This window comes from Globicephala melas, chromosome 3, assembly GCF_963455315.2.
Source record: "Globicephala melas chromosome 3, mGloMel1.2, whole genome shotgun sequence".
Lineage (NCBI taxonomy): Eukaryota > Metazoa > Chordata > Mammalia > Artiodactyla > Delphinidae > Globicephala > Globicephala melas.
Genome location: NC_083316.1, coordinates 135571728 through 135597672, shown reverse-complemented (window position 1 = coordinate 135597672; position 25945 = coordinate 135571728). Strand labels below are relative to the sequence as shown.

Below are 25945 nucleotides of genomic sequence, written 5' to 3'. Positions count from 1 at the left end.
AGTCCCGTGAACTAGACAGGAGCCTGTATAGCAGGGGCTCAGATGCCCTCAGGGGCCAGAGGGGCAAGGTAGTAAGTAAGGCAAGAGTATGGGCATGCTCACTGTGGAATCGAGAGCGCCAGCTGAGCACCGGCATGTGGGAGCTCAAGGAGGAGCCAGCACGTCCACATCTTCCAATTTCAAGAGAAGCCCGACTTAGATTTTCATCTAGTAAAATCTTTCCATTTGTAAATGTTGGCAAGTGCCCTCAATTCCAAAAACAAAACCGAGAAGTCTGCCTTAAATAAAAGACTCCTGTAGCTCCCCGGCTCCTGCCACCTCTGTGGCATACTGGGTTCAGAATGGACCTCTCCATCCTAATGGCCCTCTGAAAAGTCTGGCAGCAAAGAAACCTGTTTGGTTAAAGCCAGTGTTTGTCGAACTTACTTGAACACGCATTATTTTGGGGCAATAAGATATACACATCCAATACTGCAGTATATCCTTCAGAGTGTATGTTGCTCTGTGCGTTAGAGATAATCAAAGAGTGGTGCTAAATCTGGAGTTATTTTTAAAGGGAGGAAAACCAGTAACACTTAGTTAACTTACAACTGACATAAAAAATATTATGCCATTTAGAAGCAAAAGGATTGTTAGTGCCAAGGACAAGAACTAGAGTCATTTTAAGAGAGATAAGAAAGTTAGTTTAGGATATATTCAATTGGAAATGTGCTGGCCATATAACAATGAATAGAAACTTGGTGACTGAGTAAGGAAAAGGATGACAAGAAAACCAGAAATGTGTTACCTATAATATTAAGACTCACTTTCAACTAAACCAGGCACCTACAAGTAGACAAGATTTCCCAGTCCAACAATGAAATAAAGTTCTTGTCAACCTTAGAGGTTAGAGGTTTACAAAGATAACACTTTTAGAATGAAGATTAAATAGTACATGGTACAGTGGGTGTGTGGCCACCACTTCAAAGTTCTATCTCCCATATATTCTGATAAGCTTCTCAAAAGCTTAGAAATGGCATATAGTTGTGTCTCTAAGGATCATTTAACATTCACCGAGTAGCAACACAAGGAATAGAAAATATTTTTGTAAAAAAAATTATGTTTACCATACAAGCCTCTCTTGCTTGATGTACTGACGGATCTTTTTCTAGTATGGATTTATAGTCTTCCAGGGCTTCATCCAGCTTGTCAGTCTTCTCGTACAACTCCGCTCTCCTCAATATTGCCCTGATATAGCTGGGGTTTAATTGAATTGCTATAAAAAGAGAAGAAATAATTGTCACCATGAGGAAAAAGGGCCTGTACATCCTCAGCTATATCAAGTTTATTATTCTCCATGGGTCCATAAGGAAAAGTTTTTGGCAAAGGACATACCTACAGTTGGCAAACTTCTTCTGTAAAGGGCAGATAGTAAAGATTTTACACTTTGTGGGATAGACTGTCTGTTACAACTACTGATCTCTGCTATTGTAGCATGAAAGCAAGCATAGACGATGCATAAGCAAATAAGGTTAGCTGTATCACAATAAGCCTTTATTTATGAAGACTGAAGTCTGAAGTTCATAACTTTTATGTGTCTTGAAATATTACTTCTCTTTTACTTCCAACCATTTAATGTAAAAACCGTTCTTAGCTTGTAGGCTGTAAAAAAGCAGGTGGCATGCAGGCTGGATTTGGCTTGTTGACTGTAGTTTACCAAACCCTGGTCCACACCCAAGTCCTGCTTTCCACCTACTTGTCCTTCACCCACTTCAGAACAGACCAAAACACAGAGCTCAAGGCACAGTGAAAACGTAAGAGGGAATTTGAAGGCACATATTAAAAAATTGAGGGAGAACTTTGGTGGCAGACTCTGCTATCATTCTCTCTTTTCTAGGCCTCAGCTACTGTGGTCGTGCCTTGACTCCTGAGGTTACATTTTTAGCTAAATCCTCACTGTTCCTTCAAACTCCTGCTCTAACACCCTTAGATCACTGGCACATAATATCCTCTCCTTTTTCCAACAACAACCCTTCCAATAATCCAGTGCCCGCGTTTTGGTTCAAGTATACTACATTCTTGTATTCTTTTTTAAGTTGTTTCTTTCTCTGTTAGAAAGCAATATCATGGCTCTAGAACTTTTTTCTTTTCAAGTGATATACTCATTTTTAAATTCACTCATGCTTTCAGTAACTATTTATTTAGTACCTAATATATGCACCTAGTGCAGTGTATCTCTGGAGTATAGTAGTGGCAAACAGAACAGACTACGTCCACGTTCTCATGAAGCTTTAAGCTATTCTAGGAGGCAAGAGAAGATGGCATACAAATAATTTCAGATAGTTTTGTGCTGTAGAGAAAAATAAAACAAGGTGATGTAAATTCAGGTGAAGAGGGGAATAAGTAACTTTAGAGAGTGGTCAAATATGAAAAAGGATTATTTGAGGGAGGCCAGCCATTTGAAAAGCTGAGGAAGAGCATACAGGAAAAAGGACTAACAAGAGTAAAGGCTCTAAAGCAAGAATAACTTTGACGTGTTTGTTGGTGACTAGGTAAGGGCTGCGGAAGAGATGAGGCTGAAGATACGCAACAAGCAGGTCATGGAGGCCTTCCTGGCCAGGGAAAGGAGCTTGGACTTTTTTTTTTTTCTTTTTTGTGGTACACGGGCCTCTCACTGTTGTGGCCTCTCCTGTTGCGGAGCACAGGCTCTGGACGCGCAGGCTCAGTGGCCATGGCTCACGGGCCCAGCCGCTCCGCAGCATGTGGGATCTTCCCGGACTGGGGCATGAACCCGCGTCCCCTGCATCAGCAGGCGGACTCGCAACCACTGCGCCACCAGGGAAGCCCTTGGACTTTTTCTTAAGTGTGATACGAAGCCACTGGAATGTCTTCAAGCAGATCAAGACATAATCTGATTTACAGTTTTAAAGGATCACTTTGGCTACAGTGTGGAGGGGATGAGGGGAAACAGAGACAGCTGGGATGTCACTGCAATGGTCCAGATGAGAGAGGATGCTGACTAAGCTGCTAACAGTGGAGATGAAAAGGAGAGGCCAGATTAAGGAAATGTCTTTGAATCAGAGCCCAAAGGATTTGCTAATTAATTAAGCCATGTGGAATGAAAGAAAGAGTAATCAGGGATGACTCCAAATGTTTTAGTTTCAGCAAGTAAATAATGGATAATAATGCCATTCATTAGAATGAAAAAAACTAACCTCAAGTTGTATTCACGCATGCATGCGTGCGTGGGGACTGCGGAGGCACCAGAGTCTGCTCTGGGCACGTTAAATCTGCAATGCCTACTAGACATCCCAGAGGAGATGTCAACTTTGCAATGGGCTACAGGGCTCCAGGCTACAGGGCAGAGCCAAAAATATAAACTATAGCATAGAGATGGGTTATTTAAAGTTGCAGAACTAGATGAGATCACATAGGGAGAAAATATAGAGGGAAAAAAAAAAGAGGGCCCTATAGATGAAGAACTAGGGACTTCCAAAATGATGAGGCTGACAGAGAAGCCAGCAAAAGAGACTAAAAAGGAATAGCCAATGAAACAGAAGAAAATGAGGAATGACACACTGTGTTAAATGCTTTTGGGAAGTCAAGTAAGATGAGGATAGAGAAGCAACTACCGAACAAGAGGAGGGTGTTGGTGACCTTTACAAGATGGGTTTCAGGGGCATGAATGAAACAGAAGTCCAATGGATGTGTAAGGAGAGAATGGGAGAAGACAAAGGAGACACAGTAGGTATAGACAATCTTTCAATGAAGCAGACCAGAGAAATGGGACAGGGGTTGGAGGGGGATACTGGTTCAGGAGAAGGTTTTCTGAAAGAACCCAAACCTCAACATTTCAACTTTACATGCTGTCAATCTCCGCTTAGTCCAGCACATCATATTCTCTTAAAATATTCCCAACTACATAATACTCACAGGAAAAAAAAAAATACTCCAGTGACTTCTACTACATCTTTTAAAAAACAGAACCCCCTAATTTACATTTTAACTCAGATACTGCCCCCTTCTCAACTAGTGGATAGCTTCTAACAATGCAAATATGTATTGAAGAGAAAGAATTCTTCCCATGATTACTTTTTTTTTTTTTTTTGGCCACGCCTCAAAGCTTACAGGATCTCAGTTCCTTGACCAGAGATTGAACCCGGGCCCCGGCAGTGAAAGCACCGAGTCCTAACCACTGGACAGCCAGGGAATTCCCCATGATTACTTTATAAAAACCTCAAATGTCAACTTTTCACTGTAACTTGTGATTTTCTTTCTCAATCCATATAAACAGAATTAACTTAAACTTTATTTATGCCAAGGCTAAAAGACCAAAGGTGACTAGCATTAAATATTGTTCCATATAACTGGTAGTAATGAGCTCCAAATATGACCTCAGAAATAAGTCCTTTGCCAGGGTTTAGGCACTGAGTGGGCATGTGTTTGGGGGGGTTAGTGGGAGGAGAAGGGTCCTTAATACAAATAACCATACTAGTGTCAACGTATTTGGCCTATGGGTTCAACAACCCATATGCAGTCCATAACAACTAAGTATAAGCACATGAATACTGATTTAACCAAATCCAAAAACAAATCTGGGAAACACTTTGGTTGGAAACACTTTCCTTCCCCTTCCTCCCATTTTCTTGGCTCCTACACTGAGGGTTACAGCTAGAAATGAATTCTCTTTCCTAGTGTATACCCTGCTAATCAGGCTTACAAGGCATTTTCTCACCGTTTGGTTACAGAGAAAAGAACTGAAAATCAGAATCTTGTTCCTAATTTAAACTCTTCAAACCCACACATCTCACACAGATTAAGGTTGAACACCTTCTTCCAAACAAAACAGTACATTCAGAATTAGTTGCAGTCCAAGATAAATAGATCAGAAGAAGTTTGTTAGATTCTAATGTAGTAACAGATACGTTACAGATACACCCTTCAGATACTCTATAGAAATACCAAGGATGAAGAAAAGAAATCCAGTAGAGAGGGTGACTAATTCATGTTAAAAAAAAAACTAAAAAACAAAACAGAAGAGGGAATTCATGCTTGGTCTGAGAGTGGGATTAGATAATATATAAGGTTCTTTCTAACTCTATGATTCTCTCAGAGAAAATATTATCCAAAGGAGGAAAATGGAAAAAAACCCAACAACAACCCACAAATTACAAGAGTAGTAATTAGCTAGAAAGACTCATGAGAGTAGCAAGATGCAAGGAAAATGACTGCGTGTTCTCCACACCAAGACAAGACAACCGTCTGGCCTATCAGGAAATCTGTGGAAAAAACAATGGTGATCCTATGTCTGGGGCTGTCTCTATCAGTTGGTAGAACGAAAAGACCACGATGGAACTCAGATAGCAGAGGCTTGATTCACTGTGTGGAACCTGAAAGGATAATTAAAATGATGGCAAGGAGGTTTGGATTAAGTACTACATCTGAAGAGAGTACCAATTCCCTAACAGCAACTGCCCTTCCAAACACACAGATTCAGGTGCCCCAACAGCAGCTAACTAAGACCTTCAACTTCAGTTTCAAAGGAGAGTAATTTGGACATACAGGGAATAAACTCTGTTTCTGTGGCCAAGGTAGCTTGGAATTATTCTCCATATATTTACCAATACAGGATAAACGGACTGAACTATCCATGCAAAAGCATGCTTACACTAAGACAACTACTGTGCAGTACCTCTAAGAAAGGCAGAGAGCTTCTTCTTTAACTGCCTCAGAAGAAGAGTACATGTGTACAAGTAAACACCTGACTGAGAGCCTCCTTATTTGCTTGTCTAGCTGAGGTAATGCTTTTTGTATGTTAACATGCAACAAGACCAAAAAGCTGTACCTTTGCTGCAGTCACTGATGGCCATCTCTTTCTTGTCCTAAAACGAAATAGATCATTAATATGTCACCCTAATTCTGTCTCAATAGCCCAAAGGCTCAATGACATATGCTGATCATTAATAATTGCTTATGGAGATGCAGAATGCTTTTCAAGGAAATAACACCAAAACACGCGTGTTACTTCCAAGCTAAAATTCAAACTATGCTCACAGCTCTAACTTGAAAGCCTCCTGGTGACAAATTATTCAAGTAGCTTCTTCCTAAAGTATCTTTAAAGACTGTTGCAATTGACTTGTTATATTTGCAAGACACTTTACATTAGAATGTTACAGTGAGAAAACTTTGTGATCAATTAACAGGGCAAATGACTGATATATGAATAACTGAATTAATAACCCTCCTCTTTGGCTAGCTGTTATATATCGCACCCAAAGTGGTATCTTGAAAATGTATACAGATGGTCCATCTACAGACACTGTATGGTTTGTCGTGTAGTCTCAGTTATGAACCTTAATTTATCCACTGATGAAACAAAAATACCAAACAATTCACTAAATAAGATATCTAACTAACATAACTTGCTGAACTGCGAAGCATGGCACAGTGGAAAGAACACAGGATATCAAAAGAACTAGTTTCAGCTCTGACACTAATCTGCTATTTAACTTTTCTAAGCTCTAAATGTCTATTTTCCCCAAATTAGAAATTTTCTACAATGTTAGAGAAATGTGAGTTCAAATAAACATTCAATACTTCCATAATGGCTACTGTAGGAAATGCCAAATATTCTGCAGAATATTTTAGAGCAATGTCTACCAAATTGAGTTTCAGGATTCAATCAGAAACAGTTCCAGGATGGGGAGGGAGTGACTGCTTAATGGGTTTCCTTTTAGGGTCATAAAAAAAACTTTGGAACCAGGCAGTGGTGACGGCTGCCTAACACTGTGAATGTATCCAGTGCCACTGTGAATGGCACTGAATTGTATACTTTAAAATGGTTAAAATGGTCAATTTTGTAGCATGTGTATTTTACCCACAATAAGCAAAAAAGGTCCCAGAGTCATTTGGGAAACACTAACTATATTATCTCTTCCAATGTTCATCATAGCAATTTACATATTAAAAACTCTAACAAGAAAGAAGTCCTGTAGTAAAGAAATCTGTAAGTCAGTATTTCCCCAACTTATTAGATTTCTATAAATCTAAGATACAACTTCATATTTTAAACTGAAATAGGAGTAAATCCTTATAACTTTTAAAAATAATTAATTAATTAATTTATTTATTTATGGCTGCACTGGGTCTTCGTTGCTGTGCACGGGCTTTCTCTAGTTGCAGTGAGCGGGGGCTACTCTTTGTTGCGGTGCGCGGGCTTCTCATTGCGGTGGCTTCTCTTGTTGCGGAGCACAGGCTCTATGCACACGGACTTCAGTAGTTGTGGAATGCAGGCTCAGCAGTTGTGGCTCATGGGCTCTAGAGCGCAGGCTCAGTAGTTGTGGCGCACGGGCTTAGTTGCTCTGTGGCCTGTGGGATCTTCCCTGACCAGGGCTCGAACCCGTGTCCCCTGCATTGGCAGGCAGATTCTTAACCACTGTGCCACCGGGGAAGTCCCAGATCTTTATAACTTATGTTATAAGTTATACTTTGTGCCCCCAAGTAACTACTTTTAGAGCCTATTTTTTTAGGGCTTTGTCTGCTCTTGTGTAGTCAGGCCTAGAGCTGAAACTCTGTCCTAACTCCAGTTTGCCTTTTCCCTCTCCAGACATGAAACATAAAGCTTGCCCAGGCACACCCAGTCAGGGATGCTGAGCCTGCAAACTTGCCTTTCAGAAATTCTTAAAGCAGTTAACCCATCACTTCCTTAAACTCAGAACATGCTCCTTAAATCACTTCAGTACATTAATTCTGAAAGTCTCCAAGTCTATAATTTTAGGATCTTTTAAAAATATTAGGAATGCAAGTTAAAAGAACAAAACAAACAAAAACCCCACTAACAAACCTATCCTTTGTTCAGGAAAGAGTCACAGAGCAACTCTCTTTTGAGTTCTCCTCAGCTGTGACAGACAGAAGACTAGCAAGGCCATACATTTTCCTAATTCAAGAACCAGCTGATCATACCAGCCTAACACTAGCAATGCCAGTAACTTGGCAATTGTGGGAACAAAGAATCCCAAAACCCAGGAGCCAAATGGGTATGGTACAAAGTTTTCTCTGACACTGAAGGTATCCTTGATCTCACTTCACAATGACAATTTCCAGTCTAAGAATGTGGCTAGATGTCTCCAAGAGGCAAAAGTGAAAGATCAGAATTTTCCAGCTAAGTGTAAAAACTATTAGGTGTGAATTCTGATCAATGGTAAAATATATTAATGACTGTTGTTTTAAATAAACTTAAAACAGTTGTTTTATTTCCCCTAATACAAAATGTTTGTTTGTATACTCTAGAATGATTCCTTCTCTCATGCCACATGAATCACTCTAAAAAACTTCACCCTAGACACTGAATCCAATAATAAAACGTATGAGTCTGGGTTGAAATAAAACTTTTTGCACGTCCGAATATTCAAGCACACCCCCACCCACCTTTAAAAACCCGGGCCATCCAAAGTGACTTTGGTAGAAGCACTAGAGAATTCCAGTCAACATCAAAAAAGAAAGTGATGTAGATACCTGATCTAAAAGAACAGAAAACCACTCCACCCAGTCTTGGGCCTGCTTCGTAGCTGCTTAGAGGTGTGTTAAAAAACCTATCCTTTGTGCTTGGAATACAAGTAGTCACAGTTAAACAAGTGGTATTGTTTTTTTCAAGCTCTCATCATTTCAATCTGGCAAGATTTACTATGTTGACTAAATAGGAATATCAGACAAATCACAAATCTAACTTTTGGTATCCAGCACGATACCAAACAAATATATTTACACTCTCATCTGTCCTAAATTCACCCTGTTACACCAGGTTCTCAATCCTTTGGAAATATAAAATACCTTTGAACTTTCCCTGACACCTACTTTGCATTTAAGCGTACCTCTCACCCCAACTCTTGGACGTTTCTCCCTATGTCCACACTTTCAACAGAAAATCAGAATCTCAGGGATAAGCATCTTGAAGTTCAGTTTTAAGCACTGTTTCCTGTCCCTTTGGGTCTTTATCTAGAGTTCCAGAGGCCTAAAATAAGCAGCTGTAGCTATTCTAGGAGATGCACTAGGCTCTTTGCTTCATTAACCTGCCCTAGTTTGGCGGAAACTTTGCCAGGCTTCCTTCCATGGAAGTGTTCACTCAGCCACTTTAATGAGGAATGTGAACAGTAATCTGACTGAAGTTTTTCAAAATATTTTTTCTATCTTCCCCATGCCCTTTAAATCAGGGAAATATATGGGTAGGAAAAGAGAGGCAGCAACTTTAGAGCCCCTATGCTTGTTTCTGGAGAGAAGCTATCCTATGAAAACACTGTAAGTTCATGTGCTTCTTAAAAAGAAAAGGTCAAAGATACATACCTGTTTCATCCTTGCGGCAGCTCTATTTGAAAACAGGATAGACCTGTCTTTCTGGAAGGAGGATGGACACATCTGAAGGGCTCGACTGTAAGTACTTTCAGCTTCTACATAATCTGAGGATAAGGTAAAATATGAGAGGTCGTTATGATTTTATACCTGATATCACTGTATTCCAAAAGATCTCAGAATGCATCGTTTTCCATTCACGGGACAAAGGTCTCCAACAGAATGCTCTATATGTTCACCTTTAATTTGGCTTATCAATTTAGTAAAGAGTTTTGAAAGGGGATTAGGGAACTGGACAGATGAAAGAGACTGAAATCTGGGATTAATGGCCCGGAATGAAGAAAAAAATTCTATGTATATATTTTCATTAAAGACATTGTGCTTTCATGGAGTCAACCCGGCTAAAACTGCTTCCATGAAATGTTTGGAGAGACATTTTATAGAGCCAAAAGCACAATGTAAAAATCAGCAGTTGACTAAACACCTTAAAAGAGAAAATGGTGATAAATTTATATATTCATTGCCACACAAAGAATTATGGTCAGGGTACTAAAAGAAAAATTGCCTACTCACTCCTTTCTCAGGTTTGAAATATTTAATACTAAAATACAAGGAGATACGCTTTCAGAGAAGCTTTAGTTTTCTTAGAAAAAAAGAAGTGATGATTGCTAAACCAGGATATAAGAAAAAAAATTTTTTTAACCTAAAAGTAACTAGGGGAAGATGTTACTACTCCTCGATTTCTAAAGCATGCACACTCTGAGATGTGATAGAATTTGATCATAAGATCAAATAGTTCCCCCAAATTATAAGAACGAACCCCACTTATTCCTAAGCAAATATAGGAAACGCAGAAGGAACATCTCTCTACTTAAGGCATCCACAGAAAAAGGCACATGAAAGAGCAACCAAAGTACAAGGAAAATCCTTCCCTCGGCCACACCGGATGCATTGGGCCAGTATTCACAGCACTGTCACAAGTAACGGGGACAATCTTTTTACAGCAATGTAGCAAAATAGCCTTTTAACATTCCAGTTTAGAGTTTCCCAAAGTAAAAACTCAAGAGTTTTTCCTTCTAATCTCCGGGTTTATAGACAGTAGATTACAGAAAAGAAAAACTATGCCTGTGCCTAGAGACACATGGTAACTGGTCACTGTCACTTGAGAATAATTTGGACCTGGTAAAAAAACAAAATTCCAAGGTGTTGGGAGGCAACAGGGTATTATTAGCAGTTTAGATCTGCTAATTGTTTCCAAATGTTCTTTGGTGTTTCTTCACAGAATCTACAAAAGAATGAGTCAAGACGCCCAGCATCAGTGCTGAAACAGGTATCTTACCTCCTTTCTTAAACTGCTCATTTCCCTCCTCCTTTAGTCTAGAGCTCTCTTCTCTCCTTCTCTGAAAGAGATCAGAGGATGACATAAATTCTCACAATATTATGATAAATGAACAAAAAGGTCAGCTTTCATTACACATTATGCTATTCAACAGGCAGCAGCTTGACTTTTGAGAACTGGGTCAGTTTTATCTAAATCTCAAACATACAGAAAAAAACACATGACATCTGGATTATCATCAAGTGAATTCTTGATGTTTTAAAGATAAAACCCAGGTTTTCTATGTTTCTAGCTTTTGCACGGAACAGTAATTTCTATTTACTAAAAATGAAACTAAGTATACCCACTGGTACGCTTACCATTATAATTTCAAATTCTAGATCTGCTACTTATTAATTGTAGAAGATCCTGGACAAGTTCCAGATCGTTTTGAGCCTAGTTTCTTCATCTAAAAATTAAGGCTTTAATAGATTTATGGATTAATGTGATAATTTATGTAAAACTCCCAATACACCGACTGGCAAATAAGTGCTCAATAAATATGAGCCATTATTTTTCTGTAAAATAAATAATGTAATACTTACTTAGCTACAATTGCAGTTTGTGTCATAAAGGAGACATACAGTAGCCACCAGAGCGCATTATGGAGGACAAGTCTTATTTGCAGGGGCAGGTAGTATGCAGTTAGCAGGCTAACACAGGGAAATCTGAAGAAACCCAGAGAAACCTCTCTTTTCTTAGCTTCTTCTAACAACTCAGAAATTAACACAGATGGCCAAGCACTCTTTGAACTCAAAGGCAGAGTGAATGTTATTCTGTAGAGCAAAGATGACACGTGCCGAGTCCCTATGTGCTTTCAGCCCTGAACATCTTAGCAATATGGTCGGCAGAAGCAGAACTGGCAGCAGTGTCTGCCTGCCACCTTTTTTTTTTTTTTTTTTGCGGTACGCGGGCTTCTCGCTGTTGTGGCCTCTCCCGTTGCGGAGCACAGGCTCCGGACGCACAGGCCCAGCGGCCATGGCTCACAGGCCCAGCCACTCCGCGGCATGTGGGATCTTCCCGGACCGGGGCACAAACCCGTGTCCCCTGCATCAGCAGGCAGACTCTCAACCACTGCGCCACCAGGGAAGCCCTGCCTGCCACCTTTTGACAGCATTTTTAAAAAGAGAGAATCTCCAAAAATCTCTTCCTTCATTCTTGAAGCTTCTGACTAAATAAAAACTTCAAAGGGAGGAAATAAAGTTAGCAGGGTTTTTCATCTACAGTACAAACTGGGAGCCTAAACAATTGGTACTCTTAAGATTAGGAACTAAACTAAAAATGTTATGTCTCTGGAGAAGATCTGTAAATGAGCTGTTGAGACCAGGGTGCTTTCCAAATACCTTATTACTATACTCTGGATGAAACAGAACACTTGATGAATCTCAATAAAGAAACTAAAAGGTAGGTATAAACTGAATTTAATTTTTATGACATCTATTAATGTTCAGCAGACACAATAATAATTCATTTTAAGATACAACATATCTGAAGAAGGACTACTCTAAGGGAATACAGGAAAAAATAAAATGGGTAGTGGTGATGGCAATCAAAACACAAAAATGTGGCCACATTTACCTAGTACTACCCAGGAAGGAGGTGCTTGAATTATAATATCCTCTATTGTACTGGTTAGGATTTTTGGATGCTAGCAAAAGGACTATCTTAGGCAAAAAAAAAAAAAAAAATTACTGGAAAGCTACTGTGGGGCTCACACAATCAAAGGGAGGCCTAAAATACACACTTAGAAAACAGGCAGGACTCAAGTCAGCTCTGTTAAGTCAAAAAGCAAGAAAACGTAAGTGTCTTTTAGTGGAAGAATCTGGCCAAGATAGGACTGTAATAGCAGCCAATAAATCCTAACCATTCCCCTTTCTTTGTCCTGATCCAGATTTAAAGTTTTGGTCAGAAGCATCCAATGAGCCAAGCGTAGGTCACATGCCTTGGCTGTCAGAAAACAGAGTGAGGGAATTGGGGGATTGACTGGCACTCAACATCATTACAGCACAGGGGAATTTCCTCTACATGAGAAAGGGGATTTGATGCTGGAGGCCAAGAAAACCCCATAACAAATCCAGTTAAAAGTTATTTCAAAAAAAAAAAAAAAAAGTTATTTCAACCCCAAATAGATAAAGCAATCTTGAGAAAGAAAAACAAAGCTGGAGGCATCATGCTCCCTGATTTCAACCTATATTACAAAACTATAGTAAGTAAAACAGTATGGTATTGGCATAAAAACAGACACATTGATCAATGAAACAGAACAGAGAGCCCAGAAATAAACCCACACACATGGTCAATTAATTTATGATAAAGGAGCCAAGAATATACAATGAGGAGAGGACAGTCTCTTCGATAAGTGGTGCTGGGAAAACTGGACAACCACATGCAAAAGAATGAAAATGAACCCTTATGTTATATTAGACACAAAAATTAATTCAAAATGGATTAAAGACTTGAACGTAAGACCTGAAACCATAATACTCTTAGAAGAAAACTAAGGCAGTAAGCTCCTTGACATAGGTCTTGGTAATGATTTTCTGAATCTGACATCAAAAGCAAAGGCAACAAAAGCAAAAATAAACAAGTGGGACTGCATCAAAATAAACAGTTTTGGACAGCAAAGGAAAACATCAACAAAATAAATGGAAGAAAATATTTACAAATCATATACCTGATAAGGCATTAATATCTAAAATACATAAAGAACTCATACAACTTAACAGCAAAAAACCTCAAACAATCTTATTAAAAAGTGGGTGAAGATCTGAATGGATATTTTCCCAAAGAAGACATACATGGCAAACAGGTACATGAAAAGACGTTCAACATCATTAATCAGCAAGGAAATGCAAATCAAAACTCAATGAGATATCACTTCACACCTGTTAGAATGGCTATTATCAAAAAGACAAGAAATAACAAGCATTGGCAAGACTGTGGAGAAAAGAAATCCCTTGTGCACTGTTGGTGGGAATGTAAATTGGTAGAGCCACTATGGAAAACAGTATGGACGTTCCTTAAAAACTTAAAAATAGAACTACCATATGATCCAGCAATTCCACTTCTGGGTATTTATTTGAAGAAAATGAAAATACTAACTCAAAAAGATATCTGCACCCCCATGTTCACTGCAGCATTGTTTATAATAACCAAGATATGGAAACAACCTAAATGGCCGTCAATGGATGAATGGATAAAGAAACTGTGGTGTTACACACACACACACACACACACACACACACACACACACACCCACCCACCAGAATATTATTTAGCCATAAAAGAGAATGAACTCTTCATATTTGTGACAACATGGATGAACCTAGAGGGCATTATGCTAAATGAAATAAATCAGTCAGAGAAAAACAAGCACCACATGATCTCTCTTATATGTGGAATCTAAACAAAACAACAAAACAAAAAACACCAGGCTCATAGGTTGGGGCCGGGGGGTGGGGGTGGGAGAATGGGTGAAGGGGTTTAAGAAAAACTAAAAAAATTTTTGAATTCTAAAACAATTTCAATTAGGGTAAAATCAAAACCCTATAAATATTAGGGAATTCATTCGATCAATTTTAAATTCACTCAAAACCACACACACACCCATGTATCACTGGCTAATAAAGTTGTAACAATGAAAAGTTGTTTTCACATTAGAAAATATATTAATGCAAGGTAGCATGTTAATAAGTTAAAAGAAAAAATTATAGGATCACATGAATAAATGCATTACAGGTCTTAAAGGTCTGGAATATATTTAAAAAAAAACAGTTATATCAAAAAAATTCTTTAGAGAAGGGCAACTCATCAAGTTATTAGAGTTTAATGTCCATACATTAACAATTTCAATCTATTTTAACTCTAATTTCAAGCTACTTTCTGGTTTATAATCTGTTATCCAGTGCCAACTTATCAGGAATGTTCTATGAACACAGATGAGTCTTTCAGACGGCCAGATCAGGCTCTTGTGAAGCTCGCATGCATGTGCCTGCGTGCATGCATGCGTGCGTGTGTGCCTGTGTGTGTGTGTGTGTTTTAAGAGCTTAATCATTATTTGGTAAATTTAGAACATTAACATTTCAATGAGAAAAGCCTAGATCCAAGGTACACCCAGAAGGAATTATTGATAAGGGGCAGCCTGAGCAGGCAGCCTGAGAAAAGCTCACGGTGTCTTTATAACTAGGCCTAAAAGTTGAACTGGCCAAGAGGTGAGCTCCAGAACGTATTTCAGAGGCCAATTATTCTAAGGAAGGAATTTTATTTTTTCGTCTTGATAAATCACAACTCAGTGACCCATTAAGCAGTAAACCCTGGAAAAAGAGCTGCTGCTTCCACAGATTGTGTAAATTGAGGATTAATTCAAGTATCAATATCATGCTGAATATCTCCTTGGCAACAGCTAAAAATAGCACTTTGAAGAGAAAGCTGCACTATCTCCCAGCTGTGCCAGGAGACTAACTTGATCCCAGTACAAAGACTAGGATTTATTCTGCTGCCGGAACATACTCTTTTTTCCAAAGGATGGCACGCACACTGTAATGTTACGGAATCCAAGGACAGATTTCATCGTGTATAAGTCTTACTTAGCATGCTAAGTGCCAGCAGTATTCACACATAAGTGAACTGGTAGTGCTGGTATCCTGCTGCATTACTGGGTGCAAATCTTCCAGGTTCTCATCTAACGTGGTTAGGAGCCCTCTCACATTCCTCCACAATGCCTTTTAACACATTGCAGAGACCTCACACAGTAACATCTGTTTTAGAATTGTATTTGCATAAGAATGGGGACCATTCTTACAGGGCTCTTAACTCAGTAGTCCTCCCCATCACTAAAAACTCAGGGAGAAATAGTGACATTACCTTGCACTGTAAATCATCACAGGAACTGCCAAGGAAAACCTCAAAAAGACAATGCCCTTGACGAATGGAGTTTATTTCAACAGTTATTACCACAACTGCAAACTTTTCAGCCTGGCACTCAAAGTTCACTATAACTTATACCAGTATAGCATTTCATTGCTTAACACCTGCTGTCACATACATTAGCTCAGCTCATCTGCTTCCCAAGACAATTCTGAAAGATGGGCATGGAGGTATCTACATATTTTACAGGTTAAAAAAAAAAAAAGATTCAGAAATCTTTTATTCTTTGCAACAAACTTCTATTCCAACCTACTCAACCTAATCTCCCATTACTACACAAGTCATCTCTTCTAGACAGCTGGCTCTCTTATTCTTCACTCCATTCTTTTGCTTACCTACCCACCTTGGAATGCCATTGTTTTTCTTCTAGATTTCCCTTCCAGCTGCCCAAACCAAATTTGCCTGTTTTCAAAGTCTAGCAAAAACCATATCTCCTCCCCAGGACTACCTTTCACTTCCTTCCCCACATGATCTTCCTTTGAATGTAGACTGTACATAATGCCTCTAATTGGGCAACTCAATTCTACCTCACAGGTTATTTTTAAAAATTATAAGAGGACTTCCCTGGTGGCGGAGTGGTTAAGAATCCGCCTGCCAATGCAGGCGACACGGGTTCAAGCCTGCTCCGGAAAGATCCCACATGCCGCGGAGCAACTAAGCCCGTGCGCCACAACTACTGAGTCTGTGCTAGAGTCCACAAGCCACAACTATGGAAGCCTGTGCACCTAGAACCCGTGCTCCTCAACAAGAGAAGCCACTGCAATGAGAAGCCCGTGCACCACAACAAAGAGTAGCCCCCGCTCACCGCAACGAGAGAAAGGTGGCAAGCAGCGAGGACCCAACGCAGCCAAAAAAAAAAAAAAAAAATTATAAGAGAATTAAAAAAAGCACTGCAAAAAGTCTGGAACGTTATAAAATGCTCAGATGGTTTCATGGGTTGAAGAACACTGTACATTCCTTAGGCGTGGGCAAGAGGGGCCCGTCAAGGTCCTCTTCTGACCGCACCCTTCCTCCCGTGGGGCCCCTTTAGACCATGCTCCAGATTTTTTACCTAAGTTTTCTTAGCCCACTTCTAGGATCTGCGTAAACCTTTGCTTGGATCTATCCCCCAAGGGTGAACTTTGCTGCAGGTGTACATTATATTCCAGGTGCAATACTTTGTACTCTGCCTTCCTCATACCTGGAATCAGCCATTTCTCCAAGGAGTCCTGGATTCTTTTAGTGGGGAATGGCACTTAGAAACCAAGATCTAGGTGTTACTAGGGAGTCACTGCTTTTAGGCCCTCTCAGTGAAGATACCCATGAAAATACATCTTAAATAAAACAAAAATCCCAGGAGTCAGAGAATACATACAAGTGAAATCTTCTATGTATGTATTCAAGTAAGTGAATACCACACCAACTCCCACAGTGAAAACTCTAGTTCCCAGTAACAGCAATATATTTACTCATTTGCTCTATCCTAAAATAAACAAAAATGTTCAAAATTACTATATGATTATCACTACCTATAACCTACTACGTAAAGTTCAAGATTTCATTGCAGTTCTTTCCGACTTTAGGATATATTCTACTAAGGGTATACAGTCAGAATATTATGTCCAAAGTTATTGGAATTATCTTCTCTATGTAATCAATTTGATATAGTTATGTTAACATGTAATCAATTTGATATAGTTACATTAATTTGTTCCTCTTTGTAATCCATTTTAGGCTTAATTTTCCTTATCCTTTCTGATTTAATTTTAACATTTGAATGTGTAAAATGTTTAAACAGTTCAAAACTCAATACTAGGTGGGACTTTTTTTTTTTTATAAAGACACGATTTTTTTTTTTTTAATTAAAAAAATTTTTTGCTTGTGTTGGGTCTTCGTTGCTGTGTGCGGCTTTCTCTAGTTGCGGCGAGCGGGGGCTACTCTTGGTTGCGGTGCACAGGCTCTAGGCACGCGGGCTTCAGTAGTTGTGGAGCACGGGCTCAGGAGTTGTGGTGCATGGGCTTAGTTGCTCTGTGTCATGTGGGATCTTCCCGCATGCCTAGGGACCAGGGATTGAACCCGTGTTCCCTGCATTGGCAGGCAGATTCTTAATCACCGTGCCACCAGGGAAGTCCCTAGGTGGGACTTCTGATGTGTCTAAATGAGGAGGTTTACAAACCCTCTAACCCAAAAGCAACTACAAAACTGGACAGAAAGATAAAAAACAACCATTTCAGTGTCCTGGAAATTGATTACAGGATTAACAACAAAGTGAGTAACACTTATTTCAGGAAAAACTCATTTAGGAAATAACAATGAAAATCTGTGGCATACTTGCTAGAGACTGCTCCCCTTTTTCCTCCCATCATTCAATTTGGTAATTCTAACACCGCAAGGTAGGTTGTGAATAACCAGCAGTTTCACTGACTTGATTCAAAGAAGGTGAAATAATCCATGCCCAGTGGTGTTGCAATCTGAGTGGCTAGCAAACAGGGAAGGCCAGGGGTTCTACTAATCTGTGGTAGCAGTCCTGGTTGGGCAAATAAGGGACCCATGGGTCAGACAAATGTAACAAGATACAAAGAGACAGTCATAGAGGCACTTGACAAGCTCTTCAAATATCCTGGCTGACTGGAGTTGGTGTGCACACTTGAGAAGGATGGAGAGGGCTGAAACTATTCATGCATCCTTGTTCTATTAGAAGCCTGTGCACATGTGCTGAGGAAATGCAAGAGGGTCCAATGGGGCAGACCTGAAAACTATCTGAACTTAGAACACACTTCTAAATCCACACATAGATCCAATGACAGCAGGTGGAAGCCGTATCGATTTGACATGTTTGAACATAATCTCTGACCAGTACTGCATGGCCACTAAACTGTGTGGAAACAGAAGCAACCTCAAGAAAGCCAGACTTAAAAATAAAAACAGGAACAAAACCAAAAACCAACTGAGCAGAGCCATCAGTGGCCACACATCCCAGAGGAAATGAATCACACAGCTAAGTCCAGGTAAATTACTAAACAAATAAGCAGACAGGCAAAATAGCAACAACAAAAATAATTGGGGGGTGGGGGAAGGTCAGACTTTAGAGTTGCTCCAATATTACTTAAAATGCCCAGATTCAACAAAAAAAAAATTGTAAGACATGCAAAGAGGCAAGAAAGTTTGACCCACAATCGGGGAAACAAGCAGTCAACAGAAACATGAGTATATACAGATCATCTGGGGAAGCCCCCTCACCAGTGGGGAGATCAGCTGGGACAGAAGGGGAGCTTTGGGGGCTTGGAGGTAGAGCCCAGCAACCGGTCTGTGGCAGGTAGGACAGAGTGAGATCTACACAGACGGTGCATGCCAAAGCCCTGAGCTCCCCAGGCTGAGACGTGTGTCTGCTGGTGCAGATGGGGGCTGAGTGCTGGAATGTGGGGTCTGGAGAGCAGACCCAGGTAGAGGACTGCTGTTGGCTGCGAAGAGACAGCCTGAAGGGATGGGACTGAGGAGCTCCGCAACGTGGAATGTTTGTGGAAGAAACCTGGGCCGCCACAGAGATGCAGCTCCATGGCTGAGTGGTGCATCAAGGGTGGGGCTGCCACTGCAGCCTTTCCCCATGCACCGGCCCCTGCCTCCACAGGCACTAGGAGGGTCTCCCACTTGGGTGGACTTGCTGCCCTGGTTGCCACCTTGGCCCCCTCCCGCCTGGGCAGGCTCATGTGCCCCAGGGCAGCCTCAAGAGCAGATGCAGGTGGGTGGGTAGCCCACACGCAGAGGTGGGGCTGAAACCACAGCTGAGCCCCAGAGGCCGTGCAACTAAGAAAGAAGAGCTGAAATCTCTCCTCACGGCTGTGTGAAACATGGATTTATATCTCCCGCTGCCAGCTTTGTAAATTCAGCGCCTGCAGAACATCCAAACAGACGAGGGCTCCTGCAGCTGAGCCACATCTAGCTCTAGCAGCCGTGGGCTTTGTGGGCACATACACACAAGGGGTTGGGCCAGGCCAGAGTCTGGGCTGCTTCCATAGCTCCCACAGAGGGTCCAGGTGCACGATTACTGCAGTCCTATGACCTGACTTCAGTGGATCTCTGCGGGTGTCCTGGTGAAAACAATGCCTCAGAGACACCAGAGCCAATTGCCAGCATACCCACAGTTAAGGCGAGGCCGAGAGCAGTGCCAACAACAGGGTAATTTGTGAGTGCGCACAACTGGTGAAGGGTGACGCAGCAGAGCACACTCACAGGTGAACAGCTCCAGAGGAGGAATACTCAGTGGCTTCTCTCCCAATGGGAGTGCTCCAATCCTGCCTATCTTGCACCACAGATCAGAAACACACCTCAGAAATGGATCTGGGGGCTTCTACTTCAACAAATGGATAGCAGACCCTGCCCCTGACAGGGCAGTGACAACCACAGAGCCAAGGGGAGGCCCTGCTCAATATCCAGTGCAGGCTCTGGCCACCACAACATCAGTCACACCTCCTATCAAGGGGATAATAGCCAGCATACACTGAGGAAAGAGGTGGCAGACATTCATACAAAAAAAAGCCCTTGCACCAAAAAATATTAAACCCACACAGGCTACACAGGGATGCTCCCACATAAAAACAGCCCTCTAAGACAGTCTGAGGGTCTGGCACCAGGAGGAAGAACTCCATGGCATTTGGCATTGAACGCCAGTGGGGCTTGAGCGCAGGAGCTCCACAGGGCCAGGAGCTCTTGGAGGGTGCACACAAGGTCTCACAAGCGCTGGGACACAGCACAAAGCAGGGAATATTGATTGGTGGCCCCACCCAATAGCCTGCAGGTTCCAGTGCTGGGATGCCTCAGGCCAAACAACCAGCAGGATAGGAACACAGTCCCACCCATCATCAGACAGGCTGCTCCCAGCCACCTCAAAACACACCCCTTCACACGGCCCTGCCCAACAGAGGGACAAGATCCAGCTTCGCCCACCAGGGCGCAGTCACCAGAAGCAAGAGGAACTACTATCCTGCACCCTGTGGAAAGAAGACCACAAACACAGAAATTCAGACCAAATGACATGACAGACGAATATGTTTCAGGCAAAGGAACAATATAAAAACTGACAGGATCAACTAAATGAAGAGGAGACAGGCAATCTATCTGGAAAGGAAATCAGAGTAATGATAGTAAAGATGATCCGAAATCTCGGAAAAAAAACAGAGGCACAGACGGAGAATCTACAAGAAATGTTTAACAAGGAACTAGAACTAAAGAGCAAACAAACAGAGATGAACAATACAATAACTGAAATAAAAACTACACTAGAAGGAATCAACAGCAGAATAACTGAGGCAGAAGAACAGATAAGTGACCTGGAAGACAGAATGGTGGAATTCAATGCTGCAGAACAGAATAAAGAAAAATGAATGAAAAGAAATGAAGACAGCCTAAGAGACCTCTGGGACAACATTAAATGCAACAACATTCACATTACAGGGGTCCAGGAAGGAGAAGAGAGAAAGAAAGGACCCGAGAAAATATTTGAAGAGATTATAGTCAAAAACTTCTCGAACATGAGAAAGGAAATAGCCACCCAAGTCCAGGAAGCACAAAGAGTCCCATACAGGATAAATCCAAAGAGAAACACACCAAAACACACAGTTATCAAATTGACAAAAATTAAAGACAAAGAAAAATTATTGAAAGCAGCAAGGGAAAAATGACAAATAACATACAATGGAACTCCCATAAGGTTAACAGCTGATTTCTCAGCAGAAACTCCACAAGCCAGAAGGGAGTGGCATAATATACTTAAAGTGATGAAAGGGAAGAACCTACAAACCAAGATTACTCTACCCGGCAAGGATCTCATTCAGATTCGATGGAGAAATCAGAAGCTTTACAGACAAGCAAAAGCTAAGAGAATTCAGCACCACCAAACCAGCTGTACAACAAATGCTAAAGGAACTTCTCTAAGTGGGAAACACAAGAGAAGAAAAGGACCTACAAAACAAACCCCTAAAATTAAGGAAATGGTAATAGGAACATACATATCAATAGTTACCTTAATCGTGAATGGATTAAATGCTCCATCCAAAAGACACAGGCTTGCTGAATGGATACAAAAAACAAGACCCAATATCCATATACATGCTGTCTACAAGAGACCCACTGCAGACCTAGGGACACATACAGACTGAAAGTGATGGGATGGAAAAATATATTCCATGCAAATGGAAATCAAAAGAAAGCTGGAGTAGCAATACTCATATCAGATAAAATAGACTTTAAAATAAAGAATGTTACAAGAGACAAGGAAGGACACTATACAATGATCAAGGGATCAATCCAAAAAGAAGATAGAACAATTATGAATATATATGCACCCAACATAGGAGCACCTCAATACATAAGGCAACTGCTAACAGCTGTAAAAGAGGCACTCAACAATTTAACACCTCACTTACACCAATGGACAGATCATCAAAATGAAAATAAATAAGGAAACAGAAGCTTTAATTGACACAATAGACCAGATAGATTTAATTGATATTTATAGGACATTCCATCCAAAAACAGCAGATTACACTTCCTTCTCAAGTGCGCATGGAACATTCTCCAGGATAGATCACATCTTGGGTCACAAATCAAGCCTCAGTAAATTTAAATCATATCAAGCATCTTTTCTGAACACAACACTATGAGATTAGAAATGAATTACAGGGAAAAAAACGTAAAAAACACAAACACATGGAGACTAAACAATACGTTAGTAAATAACCAAGAGATCACTGAAGAAATCAAAGAGGAAATCAAAAAATACCTAGAGACAAATGGCAATGAAAACACGATGATCTAAACCTATGGGATGCAGCAAAAGCAGTTCCAAGAGGGAAGTTTATAGCTATACAAGCCTACCTCAAGAAACAAGAAAAATCTCAAATAAACAACCTAACCTTACACCTAAAGGAACTAGAGAAAGAAGAATAAACAAAACCCAAAGTTAGCAGAAGGAAAGAAATCATAAACATCAGAGCAGAAATAAGTGAAATAGATACAAAGAAAACAATAGCAAAGATCAATAAAACTAAAAGCTGGTTCTTTGAGAAGATAAACAAAATTGATAAACCATTAGCCAGACTCATCAAGAAAAAGAGGGAGAGGACTCAAATCAATAAAATCAGGTGAAAAAGGAGAAGTTACAACAGACACCGCAGAAATACAAAGCATCCTAAGAGACTACTACAAGCACTCTATGCCAATAAAATGGACAACCTGGAAGAAATGGACAAATTCGTAGAAAGGTATCACCTTCCAAGACTGAACCAGGAAGAAATAGAAAATATGAACAGAACAATCATAAGTAATGAAACGGAAATTGTGATTAAAAATCTTGTAACAAACAAAAATCCAGGACCAGATGGCTTCACAGGTGAATTCTATCAAACATTTAGAGAAGAGCTAACATCCATCCTTCTCAAACTCTTCCAAAAAACTGCAGAGGAAGGAACACTCCAAAACTCATTCTATGAGGCCACCATCACCCTGATACCAAAACCAGACAAAGATACTACAAAAAAAGAAAATTACAGACTAATATCACTGATGAATATAGATGCAAAAATCCTCAACAAAATACTAGCAAACAGAATCCAACAATACATTAAAAGGATCATACACCATGATCATGTGGGATTTACCCCAGGGATCCAAGGATACTTCAATATACGCAAATCAATCAATGTGATACACCATATTAATCAATTGAAGAATAAAAACCATATGATCATCTCAATAGATGCAGAAAAGACTTTTGACAAAATTCAACACCCATTTATGATAAAAACTCTCCAGAAAGTGGGCATAGAGGGAACTTACCTCAACATAATAAAGGCCATATACGACAAACCCACAGCAAACATCATTCGCAATGGTGAAAAACTGAAAGCATTTCCTCTAAGATCAGGAACAAGACAAGGAAGTCCACTCTCACCACTATTATTCAACATAGTTTTGGAAGTCCTAGCCACAGCAACCAGAAGAGAAAAAGAAATAAAAGAATACAAATTGGAAAAGAAGAAGTAAAACTGTCACTCTTTGCAGATGACATGATACTATACATAGAGAATCCTAAAGATGTCACCAGAAAACTACTAGAGCTAATCAGTGAATTTGGTAAAGTTGCAGAATACAAAATTAAGGCACAGAAATCTCTTGCTTCCTATACACTAATGATGAAAAATCTGAAAGAGAAATGAAGGAAACACTCCCATTTATCATTGCAACAAAAAGATTAAAATACTTAGGAGTAAACCTACCTAGGGAGACAAAAGACCTGTATGCAGAAAACACTGATGAAAGAAATTAAAGATGATACCAACAGATGGAGAGATATGCCATGTTCTTGGATTGGAAGAATCAATATTGTGAAAATGACTATACTACCCAAAGCAATCTACAGATTCAATGCAATCCCTATCAAATTACCAATGGCATTTTTTATGTAACTAGAACAAAAAATCTTAAAATTTGTATGGAGACACAAAAGACCCTGAATAGCCAAAGCAGTCTTGAGGGAAAAAAACCGAGCTGGAGGAATCAGACTCCCTGACTTCAGACTATACTACAAAGCTACAGTAATCAAGACAGTATGGCACTGGCACAGAAAAAGAAACACAAATCAATGGAACAAGACAGAAAGCCCAGAGATAAACCCACGCACCTATGGTCAACTAATCTATGACAAAGGAGGCAAGGATATACAATGGAGAAAAGACAGTCTCTTCAATAAGTGGTGCTGGGAAAACTGGACAGCTACATGTAAAAGAATGAAATTAGAACACTCCCTAACACCATACACAGAAATAAACTCAAAATGGATTAAAGACCTAAATGTAAGGCCAGACACTATAAAACTCTTAGAGGAAAACACAGGCAGAACACTCTTTGACACAAATCACAGCAAGATCTTTTTTGATCCACCTCCTAGAGGAATGAAAATAAAAACAAAAATACAACAAATGGGACCTAATGAAACTTAAAAGCTTTTGCATAGCAAAGGAAACCATAAACAAAATGAAAAGACAACCCACAGAATGGGAGAAAATATTTGCAATCAATGTGACCGACAAGGGATTTATCTCCAAAATATACAAACAACTTATGCAGCTCACTATCAAAAAAACCCCAAACAACCCAATCAAAAAATGGGTGGAATATATAAATAGACATTTCTCCAAAGAAGACATACAGATAGCCATACTAAGTGAAGTCAGAGAAAGACAAGTATCATATGATATCACTTATATGTGAAATCTAATAAAGAATGATACAAATGAACTTATTTACAAAACAGAAACAGATTCATAGACACAGAAATCAAACTTATGATTACCAAAGGGAAAAAGGGGGTAGGAAGGGATAAATTAGGAGTTTGGGGTTAACATATACACACTACTATATATAAAATAGGTAACTAATAAGGACTGACTGTATAGCACAGGGTACTCTACTCAATATTCTATGGTGACCTATATGGGAAAAGAATCTGAAAAAGAATGGAGATATATATATATATATATATATATATATAAATAAATAAATAACTGATTCACTTTGCTGTACACCTGAAACTAACACAACATTGTAAATCAACTAAACTCCATAAAAATTTTAAAAAATTAAGATGCTGATGTTATAAAATAAAGCAGCTATAAACAATTTGTTGAAAAACTAAAAGGAATGTGTTTAAAGACTTAAATGAGCATGATGACAACGATTAAAAAAGAGAATCATGAAAAAGGGACAGAAATTATTTTTAAAAAACAGAACAAGAAAACAAAGACGAAAAGTTCAATAACTGAAATAAAAAATTCACAGATGGGCTCAACAGATTTGAATTGGCATGAGAAATCAGTAAACTTGAAGTTAGAGCAACAGACATCCAGTGTGAAGAACTAAAGGCAGAAAAAAAGATGGAAAAAAATGAACAGACCCTTCATTAATATATGTGATAAGAGTCCCATAAAAAAAGATACAGAACAGATATTTGAAAAACAATGACTGAAAATCTCAAAACCGTGGTGAAAAATGTTATCTAAAGATCCAAGAAGCTCAGCAAACCCCAAGTATGTAGATCCGTATCTAGAGACACCAGAGTCAAATTATTCAAAGACAAAGAGAAAATCTGAACACAATGAAATTAGAAACAACTTATCAGGTATAGGGGAACAGCAAAACTATTAATACCTGATTTCTTACCAAAAACAATGAAGGCCAGAGGCAGCATAACGACACATTCAAAATGGTAAAAGAAAAAAGACTGTCAATCAACAATTAGATATTTAGCAAGACCATACCTCAAAACAAAAGCAAAATAAAGAC

At 39.7% G+C, this 25945-nt stretch overlaps 1 protein-coding gene across 2 annotated transcripts in view; it reads right to left on the bottom strand.

Moving 5' to 3' along the window:
- The window catches only part of TTC1 (tetratricopeptide repeat domain 1), a 73330-nt gene that overhangs the window by 10286 nt on the left and 37099 nt on the right, over positions 1-25945 (bottom strand). For both annotated transcript variants that reach the window (XM_030841233.3, XM_030841232.3), the window contains exons 4-7: positions 10664-10724; positions 9319-9431; positions 5825-5861; positions 1107-1255 (exon numbers count right to left, since the gene is read on the bottom strand). In XM_030841233.3, coding sequence (XP_030697093.1) covers positions 1107-1255; positions 5825-5861; positions 9319-9431; positions 10664-10724 — 360 coding nt within the window. The remainder of the gene's footprint in view (positions 1-1106; positions 1256-5824; positions 5862-9318; positions 9432-10663; positions 10725-25945) is intronic.